This window comes from Labrus bergylta, chromosome 2 (genome assembly GCF_963930695.1).
Source record: "Labrus bergylta chromosome 2, fLabBer1.1, whole genome shotgun sequence".
Classification (NCBI taxonomy): Eukaryota; Metazoa; Chordata; class Actinopteri; order Labriformes; family Labridae; genus Labrus; species Labrus bergylta.
In genome coordinates, this window is record NC_089196.1 from 36654977 (window position 1) to 36664976 (window position 10000).

General features: G+C 40.3%; 2 protein-coding genes across 3 annotated transcripts in view; both read right to left on the reverse strand.

Moving 5' to 3' along the window:
• Nucleotides 1–7645, reverse strand: part of ptrh1 (peptidyl-tRNA hydrolase 1 homolog) — an 18769-nt gene extending 11124 nt beyond the window's left edge. Inside the window, exons 1-2 of one of the 2 annotated variants that reach the window (XM_065952038.1) lie at nt 7380–7645; nt 6772–7147 (exon numbers count right to left, since the gene is read on the reverse strand). In XM_065952038.1, the coding sequence (XP_065808110.1) occupies nt 6772–6879 (108 nt within the window). In that variant the 5' untranslated portion in view covers nt 6880–7147; nt 7380–7645. Of the gene's footprint in view, nt 1–6771; nt 7351–7379 lie in introns of those variants that run through there. The other variant, XM_065952043.1, reaches the window with a different exon arrangement.
• Nucleotides 7646–8794: 1149 nt separating this feature from the next.
• LOC136178165 (natterin-3-like) overlaps nt 8795–10000 on the reverse strand; it is a 3990-nt gene continuing 2784 nt past the window's right edge. Inside the window, exon 3 of the mRNA XM_065952066.1 lies at nt 8795–9952. Coding sequence (XP_065808138.1) covers nt 8862–9952 — 1091 coding nt within the window. The 3' untranslated portion in view covers nt 8795–8861. The remainder of the gene's footprint in view (nt 9953–10000) is intronic.

Below are 10000 nucleotides of genomic sequence, written 5' to 3' on the forward strand. Positions count from 1 at the left end.
ACACACACACACACAGACTTTTACAAACAGCTGCAGCTCATATAATGGTCACAGAAAGGTTTACAGACCCATGCAGAGCTGGATAAACACTGAAGCTTCAGAGTCCACCACATGGTGACCTGAGTGAGCATGGACTCTAGAGAGGAGGGGGGGGGGGGGGGGACAGCTCTCCCATTTACCCATTTTAAACACTAGAGGTCAGAGTTACATACTGCTCCTTTATATTGAATTATAAAAGATGATTGAGCCGCATGAAAAGTTTTATGAATGAACCTAAAATGCTACAATTATCCCTTTGAGAAGACGCCACACAAAGTGTGATGTCAGCCGAGGAGAGAGAGAGAGACACACACACACACACACACACACACACACACACACACACACACACACACACACACACACACACACACACACACACACACACACACACACACACACACACACACACACACACACACACACACACACACACACACACACACACACACACACACACACACACACACACACACACACACACACACACACACACACACACACACACACACACACACACACACACACAATATATTTATGATTTGGGGGGATCTCCACAAATACTTGCTGTGCATAATGATTATGCGTCTTTATTTGATCTGCTCCTTGTTTGTGTGAAACTCTGTTCTTTAATTGTGCTGCTGCCGGTCTGGGCCAGGAAACTCTTAAAAAAGAGATTTTTAATCTCAACAAGTTATTAATCAAATGACAACCAAATCAGAGAATAAACCAAACTCTCTTCAAAAATCGAGCAATTTAATCCTGCCCTGCTCAGTCACTGGAATAGGCTCGAAGCAGTACAGATCAATGTTTGACTTCTTATCCAAACCACAATGATTAACTTATTTACATTGAATATATGCCAAATTCATAAGGGGTTTAAACTGTTTAAGAAAATGTATTCAAACTTAAACAATACCATGAGTATTTTATATAATCAAAACAAACAACAAGGCCGAGTCAGATTCTGCATGGGGTTTGGTGGGATCTGTTACAATAAATGACTGAGGTACTTTTAAACTATGTTAGCTGAAGTTTAACAATCATCCACAGAGCTGAAGAGTTAGCAGACATGATGTAGAAGATGTGAGGGTTTAAACTCATGATGTGAGGGTTTAAACTCATGAAGGTTTAAACTCATGATGTGAAGGTTTAAACTCAGGTTTAAAGTCATGATGTGAAGGTTTAAACTCAGGTTTAAAGTCATGATGTGAAGGTTTAAACTCATGATGTGAAGGTTTAAACTCATGATGTGAGGGTTTAAACTCATGATGTGAAGGTTTAAACTCATGATGTGAGGGTTTAAACTCATGATGTGAGGGTTTAAACTCATGATGTGAAGGTTTAAACTCAGGTTTAAAGTCATGATGTGAAGGTTTAAACTCATGATGTGAAGGTTTAAACTCATGATGTGAGGGTTTAAACTCATGATGTGAAGGTTTAAACTCATGATGTGAGGGTTTAAACTCATGATGTGAGGGTTTAAACTCATGATGTGAAGGTTTAAACTCATGATGTGAGGGTTTAAACTCACGATGTGAAGGTTTAAACTCATGATGTGAAGGTTTAAACTCAGGTTTAAAGTCATGATGTGAAGGTTTAAACTCATGATGTGAAGGTTTAAACTCATGATGTGAGGGTTTAAACTCATGATGTGAAGGTTTAAACTCATGATGTGAGGGTTTAAACTCATGATGTGAAGGTTTAAACTCATGATGTGAAGGTTTAAACTCATGATGTGAAGGTTTAAACTCATGATGTGAGGGTTTAAACTCATGATGTGAAGGTTTAAACTCATGATGTGAGGGTTTAAACTCATGATGTGAAGGTTTAAACTCATGATGTGAGGGTTTAAACTCATGATGTGAAGGTTTAAACTCATGAAGGTTTAAACTCATGATGTGAAGGTTTAAACTCATGATGTGAGGGTTTAAACTCATGATGTGAGGGTTTAAACTCATGATGTGAAGGTTTAAACTCACGATGTGAGGGTTTAAACTCACGATGTGAAGGTTTAAACTCACGATGTGAAGGTTTAAAGTCATGATGTGAAGGTTTAAACTCAGGTTTAAAGTCATGATGTGAAAGTTTAAACTCATGATGTGAAGGTTTAAAGTCATGATGTGAAGGCTTAAACTCAGGTTTAAAGTCATGATGTGAAGGTTTAAACTCATGATGTGAAGGTTTAAACTCAGGTTTAAACTCATGATGTGAGGGTTTAAACTCACGATGTGAAGGTTTAAACTCATGATGTGAAGGTTTAAAGTCATGATGTGAAGGTTTAAACTCAGGTTTAAACTCATGATGTGAAGGTTTAAACTCAGGTTTAAACTCATGATGTGAAGGTTTAAACTCAGGTTTAAAGTCATGATGTGAAGGTTTAAAGTCATGATGTGAAGGTTGAAACTCAGGTTTAAAGTCATGATGTGAAGGTTTAAACTCAGGTTTAAAGTCATAATGTGAAGGTTTAAACTCAGGTTTAAAGTCACGATGTGAAGGTTTAAAGTCATGATGTGAAGGTTTAAACTCATGATGTGAAGGTTTAAACTCAGGTTTAAAGTCATGATGTGAAGATTTAAACTCATGATGTGAAGGTTTAAACTCATGATGTGAAGGTTTAAACTCATGATGTGAAGGTTTAAAGTCATGATGTGAAGGTTTAAACTCAGGTTTAAAGTCATGATGTGAAGGTTTAAACTCAGGTTTAAACTCATGATGTGAAGGTTTAAACTCAGGTTTAAACTCATGATGTGAAGGTTTAAACTCAGGTTTAAACTCATGATGTGAAGGTTTAAACTCAGGTTTAAACTCATGATGTGAAGGTTTAAACTCAGGTTTAAAGTCACGATGTGAAGGTTTAAAGTCATAATGTGAAGGTTTAAACTCATGATGTGAAGGTTTAAACTCATGATGTGAAGGTTTAAACTCAGGTTTAAAGTCATGATGTGAAGGTTTAAACTCATGATGTGAAGGTTTAAACTCATGATGTGAGGGTTTAAACTCATGATGTGAAGGTTTAAACTCAGGTTTAAAGTCATGATGTGAAGGTTTAAACTCAGGTTTAAAGTCATGATGTGAAGGTTTAAAGTCATGATGTGAGGGTTTAAACTCATGATGTGAAGGTTTAAACTCAGGTTTAAAGTCATGATGTGAAGGTTTAAACTCAGGTTTAAAGTCATGATGTGAAGGTTTAAAGTCATGATGTGAAGGTTTAAACTCAGGTTTAAACTCATGATGTGAAGGTTTAAACTCAGGTTTAAACTCATGATGTGAAGGTTTAAACTCAGGTTTAAACTCATGATGTGAAGGTTTAAACTCAGGTTTAAAGTCACGATGTGAAGGTTTAAAGTCATGATGTGAAGGTTTAAACTCATGATGTGAAGGTTTAAACTCATGATGTGAAGGTTTAAACTCACGATGTGAGGGTTTAAACTCATGATGTGAAGGTTTAAACTCACGATGTGAAGGTTTAAACTCATGATGTGAGGGTTTAAACTCACGATGTGAAGGTTTAAACTCAGGTTTAAACTCATGATGTGAGGGTTTAAACTCAGGTTTAAACTCATGATGTGAGGGTTTAAACTCACGATGTGAAGGTTTAAACTCAGGTTTAAACTCACGATGTGAAGGTTTAAACTCAGGTTTAAACTCATGATGGGAGGGTTTAAACTCACGATGTGAAGGTTTAAACTCATGATGTGAGGGTTTAAACTCACGATGTGAAGGTTTAAACTCAGGTTTAAACTCATGATGTGAGGGTTTAAACTCACGATGTGAAGGTTTAAACTCAGGTTTAAACTCATGATGTGAGGGTTTAAACTCACGATGTGAAGGTTTAAACTCATGATGTGAGGGTTTAAACTCACGATGTGAAGGTTTAAACTCAGGTTTAAACTCACGATGTGAGGGTTTAAACTCAGGTTTAAACTCATGATGTGAAGGTTTAAACTCACGATGTGAAGGTTTAAACTCATGATGTGAAGGTTTAAACTCACGATGTGAGGGTTTAAACTCATGATGTGAGGGTTTAAACTCACGATGTGAAGGTTTAAACTCATGATGTGAGGGTTTAAACTCACGATGTGAAGGTTTAAACTCAGGTTTAAACTCATGATGTGAGGGTTTAAACTCACGATGTGAAGGTTTAAACTCATGATGTGAAGGTTTAAACTCATGATGTGAAGGTTTAAACTCATGATGTGAAGGTTTAAACTCATGATGTGAAGGTTTAAACTCATGATGTCAGGGTTTAAACTCATGATGTGAAGGTTTGAACTCATGATGTGAGGGTTTAAACTCATGATGTGAAGGTTTAAACTCATGATGTGAAGGTTTAAACTCATGATGTGAAGGTTTAAACTCATGATGTGAAGGTTTAAACTCATGATGTGAAGGTTTAAACTCATGATGTGAGGGTTTAAACTCATGATGTGAAGGTTTAAACTCATGATGTGAAGGTTTAAACTCAGGTTTAAACTCATGATGTGAAGGTTTAAACTCATGATGTGAAGGTTTAAACTCATGATGTGAAGGTTTAAACTCATGATGTGAAGGTTTAAACTCAGGTTTAAACTCATGATGTGAAGGTTTAAACTCAGGTTTAAACTCATGATGTGAAGGTTTAAACTCATGATGTGAAGGTTTAAACTCATGATGTGAAGGTTTAAACTCAGGTTTAAACTCATGATGTGAAGGTTTAAACTCAGGTTTAAACTCATGATGTGAAGGTTTAAACTCATGATGTGAAGGTTTAAACTCAGGTTTAAACTCATGATGTGAAGGTTTAAACTCATGATGTGAAGGTTTAAACTCATGATGTGAAGGTTTAAACTCATGATGTGAAGGTTTAAACTCAGGTTTAAACTCATGATGTGAAGGTTTAAACTCAGGTTTAAACTCATGATGTGAAGGTTTAAACTCATGATGTGAAGGTTTAAACTCATGATGTGAAGGTTTAAACTCATGATGTGAAGGTTTAAACTCATGATGTCAGGGTTTAAACTCATGATGTGAAGGTTTGAACTCATGATGTGAGGGTTTAAACTCATGATGTGAAGGTTTAAACTCATGATGTGAAGGTTTAAACTCATGATGTGAAGGTTTAAACTCATGATGTGAAGGTTTAAACTCATGATGTGAAGGTTTAAACTCATGATGTGAGGGTTTAAACTCATGATGTGAAGGTTTAAACTCATGATGTGAAGGTTTAAACTCATGATGTGAGGGTTTAAACTCATGATGTGAAGGTTTGAACTCATGATGTGAGGGTTTAAACTCATGATGTGAAGGTTTAAACTCATGATGTGAAGGTTTAAACTCATGATGTGAAGGTTTAAACTCATGAAGGTTTAAACTCATGATGTGAAGGTTTAAACTCATGATGTGAGGGTTTAAACTCACGATGTGAAGGTTTAAACTCAGGTTTAAACTCATGATGTGAAGGTTTAAACTCATGATGTGAAGGTTTAAACTCATGATGTGAAGGTTTAAACTCACGATGTGAAGGTTTAAACTCACGATGTGAGGGTTTAAACTCAGGTTTAAACTCATGATGTGAAGGTTTAAACTCACGATGTGAAGGTTTAAACTCACGATGTGAAGGTTTAAACTCAGGTTTAAACTCATGATGTGAAGGTTTAAACTCACGATGTGAAGGTTTAAACTCACGATGTGAAGGTTTAAACTCACGATGTGAGGGTTTAAACTCACGATGTGAGGGTTTAAACTCATGATGTGAAGGTTTGAACTCATGATGTGAGGGTTTAAACTCACAATGTGAAGGTTTAAACTCACGATGTGAGGGTTTAAACTCACGATGTGAAGGTTTAAACTCATGATGTGAGGGTTTAAACTCACGATGTGAAGGTTTAAACTCATGATGTGAGGGTTTAAACTCACGATGTGAAGGTTTAAACTCACGATGTGAGGGTTTAAACTCATGATGTGAGGGTTTAAACTCACGATGTGAAGGTTTAAACTCACGATGTGAAGGTTTAAACTCATGATGTGAAGGTTTGAACTCATGATGTGAGGGTTTAAACTCATGATGTGAGGGTTTAAACTCATGATGTGAAGGTTTAAACTCATGATGTGAGGGTTTAAACTCATGATGTGAAGGTTTAAACTCATGATGTGAAGGTTTAAACTCATGATGTGAGGGTTTAAACTCACGATGTGAAGGTTTAAACTCATGATGTGAAGGTTTAAACTCATGATGTGAAGGTTTGAACTCATGATGTGAGGGTTTAAACTCATGATGTGAGGGTTTAAACTCATGATGTGAAGGTTTAAACTCATGATGTGAGGGTTTAAACTCATGATGTGAAGGTTTAAACTCATGATGTGAAGGTTTAAACTCATGATGTGAGGGTTTAAACTCACGATGTGAGGGTTTAAACTCATGATGTGAGGGTTTAAACTCATGATGTGAAGGTTTAAAGTCATGATGTTTAAACTCATGATGTGAAGGTTTAAACTCATGATGTGAAGGTTTAAACTCACGATGTGAAGGTTTAAACTCACGATGTGAGGGTTTGAACTCATGATGTGAAGGTTTAAACTCATGATGTGAGGGTTTAAACTCATGATGTGAAGGTTTAAACTCATGATGTGAAGGTTTAAACTCATGATGTGAGGGTTTAAACTCACGATGTGAAGGTTTAAACTCACGATGTGAAGGTTTAAACTCATGATGTGAAGGTTTAAACTCATGATGTGAGGGTTTAAACTCACCAGTGTCCTGCGGCCTTGTGTGTGTATCTCTGCGTCCTGTCCCATCCTCGGTGTGAGCGGCTCGGTCAGCAGAACCCGGTTTATGATTCGTGTTAAAAGTCGTCTCATTGTGACAAAGTCCAACAGAGCCACAGAGCCACAGGTCCACAGGTCCACTAAGCCACAGGTCCAACAGGTCCACAGATCCACAGGTCCACAGATCCACAGGTCCACTAAGCCACAGGTCCACTGAGCCACAGGTCCACTGAGCCACAGGTCCACTGACCCACAGGTCCACTGAGTTTAGTGTTGAGTGTCAGCTGTCTTCAGTTTAAACATTTCACTGATTACTCAGCGGGACTCGGTTCATCTTTACTGGATGTTAAGCCGGATTTATCTGCATTAGATAAAGAAGTTTAAACTTAACAGAGAAGTTTAAACTTAACAGAGAAGTTTAAACTTAACAGAGAAGTTTAAACTTAACAGAGAAGTTTAAACTTAACAGAGAAGTTTAAACTTAACAGAGAAGTTTAAACTTCACAGAGAAGTTTAAACTCACAGAGAGAGTGAGGCGACTTTCACCGCTAACGCTAGCTTAGCTTAGCTTATCTTATCTTATGTTACTGTACCTTGTTGTTCAGCACAGCAGCATCTCTCCAACCGGAACTCAGAAACACTGAAGCCCGAGAGGAGAACAGTGTTAACACGTCTCTGACACCAGCTTTGATTTAGTAATTATATCATTTAAAGTAAATATCCCCATGTGATGCTAGAGGTTACAGTATGAAGCTCTCTGTCTGTCAGGCAGACTGCGGGGCCACAGCGCCACCTGGCGGAGCGGCGGACTGCGGGGCCACAGCACCACCTGGCGGAGCGGCGGACTGCGGGGCCACAGCGCCACCTGGTGGAGCGACAAACATACATACCCTTAGTGAGCAGTGATATTGTTCCTATTTATAGAATAAAAATAACACAGTCATTGTTTTGAATGGGGAACTATGGATTAAAGTTACATGATTTATTTAATATCTAAAACATCAGGTTCCACCTCCTCAGTGTTTCTTCTCCTCATGATTTTCTTGACTGACTTACGTTTGGCCAATCAGAAGCCCAGCTTTGATCATAAAGGCAATTATATTGAATTTCTTTTAGTGTTGTTATATATTTATAATGATTATGGATTAACAGGGTACCAGGGGTGCAGTATTAGTAGCAGTTTATATGTTGTACCTGTAGTTTTTATGTATTTTGTAATTGTTGTTTTTGTGAGTTATTGTTTTTATCATACTCACCCTTGACTCATACTGTCAGAGAGTAAGAATGGGGGTTGAGTGAGTGAGAAGAAAAAAGGCAGATAAAAACTGCAGCCATCTGTTGCTACTACCTCCTGTTTTACACTGAAGGAACTAGATAAGTAGTGGGTGAAATAACAAATCAGAAAAGTACTTAAAGGTCACATATCCTCCTCCTCCTTTTCTTCAGTTTAAATAAGTCTCAGAGCTCCTCAAAACATGTGTGTGAAGTTTCTTGTTCTAAATCCACTCTGATCCTGTATTTGACCATGTCTATAAACCCCTCTATTTCAGCCCTGCTCAGAACAGGCTGTTTCTGTGTCTGTACCTTTAAATATGTAAATGAGCTGTGTCTGACCACGCCCCCTCTCTGGAAGGGCTTGGGTGTACTCTGGTCTTTCTCGCTCCATGTCCTATTGTTTACGGTGAGAAGGCAGACTCAGAGGGCAGAACAAACACCTAGCTGTGGGAGTGTCACCCACCTGGGGGAGGGGCTACTGCCCTTTGTGATGTCATGAAGGGAAAATCTCCAAACGGCCTGTTTGAGCACACATTTTCTGTGTGGAGCAGGAAGAAGACGGAGAGGATGGACTTTTCTCATCATTGGGGGGTTTGTAGACAGATGAGAGACACATGTTAGAGTTAGAGGAACATGGAGAAGAGGATTTTGAATCACATGACCTTTAAAGGAGAAGTTACAGTAACTTGGCTTCAAAAATCTGACCAAAAGGAAGACAAAGAAAAGGAGAATCTTAGTTCTAACGTTCGTTTATTTGAAAACATTCATTTTTGACTTGTGAGCATTAAACACGCTGATGTTTAGTGTTGATCTGGGGGACAGGGGACAGCGTCCGCCACCGGCTGACACCTCTCCACCACGGCGTTGATCTCGCCGACGTTCACGCCATCGTAGCTTCCGGTGATGTACGTCCAGTGGGTTTCTCCATTATGGTTGGTCCTGCTCAACCGGCCGGTGAAGGGGATGTCGGCCGTCATCTTCCTGCCTTCCATCCTCACGGCGCAGGAGTAGTTGGGCGGCACCAGCAGCTGCACGGAGACGGCGTGCCCCATGGTTTCCACCACAGTGGTTCCCTCGGAGAAGGTCAGCGTCTGCTCCTCGGTGAAGTCGACCGTCCCCGGGCCGAGCAGGGGGACTTTGGCCTTCATGGTGGAGACGGAGCCGTTGCGCGTCTCCCTGCCGATGTCCCAGGTTTTTGCCAGCGAACTGGACTTCTCCAGAGTCACCGTCTTCTGCACGCTGTTGCACTCCAGGTTGGTGACTTTGGCGAGCTGCAGGGCCTCGGGGGGGTGGTGGAACAGCTCCATCTGGTCCACGCCGTACTCTACGTGAGAGATGTGCTGGCTGTAGCTCTCAGTGTTGATGGCAAGCACCTGGTAGTTTTTGTACCAGTACTCCTCTCCCTCATATGGGAGGAAGAAGGCCTCGTGTTGGGTCACCACTTTGCCCAGCCCGTACTTGTTTTTACCCACGTAGATGTCTGAGTTGGCGCAGGTTTTGACCGAGTACTTTGGGACCGACCCGTACGAGTCTTCGACCCACTGCAGGAATTCAAAGTGGTCCACGTTGACCAGCACTTCAAACTTGGAGGACCTGTACTCGGCGTCGGCGTACGGGTACTGGCAGAACTTCCCTTTGCTGGATGAGTAGAAGCCGGCCTCGCAGTTCACTTTGCACACGTAGTCGGTGCGCTCGGTGTAGCCGTTGAAGATGGCGACGGCACCGTTTGGGAGAGAGCCGTTCCACGTGACCCACTTGAGGTTGGAGTACTCGCCGAACATGGGGAAGGAGCGGGAGGTCGTCTCAGTTTCCGGGACGTCTCGAACGGTCGCAGTGTTTGTGAGTTCCCGGGATGGGACGACGTTTTCCAGTGCGGGGTTCAGCCAAGCTGCTACAGGACGACACGGGAGAACATTCGAAAGATTAGAAGAATACAAAT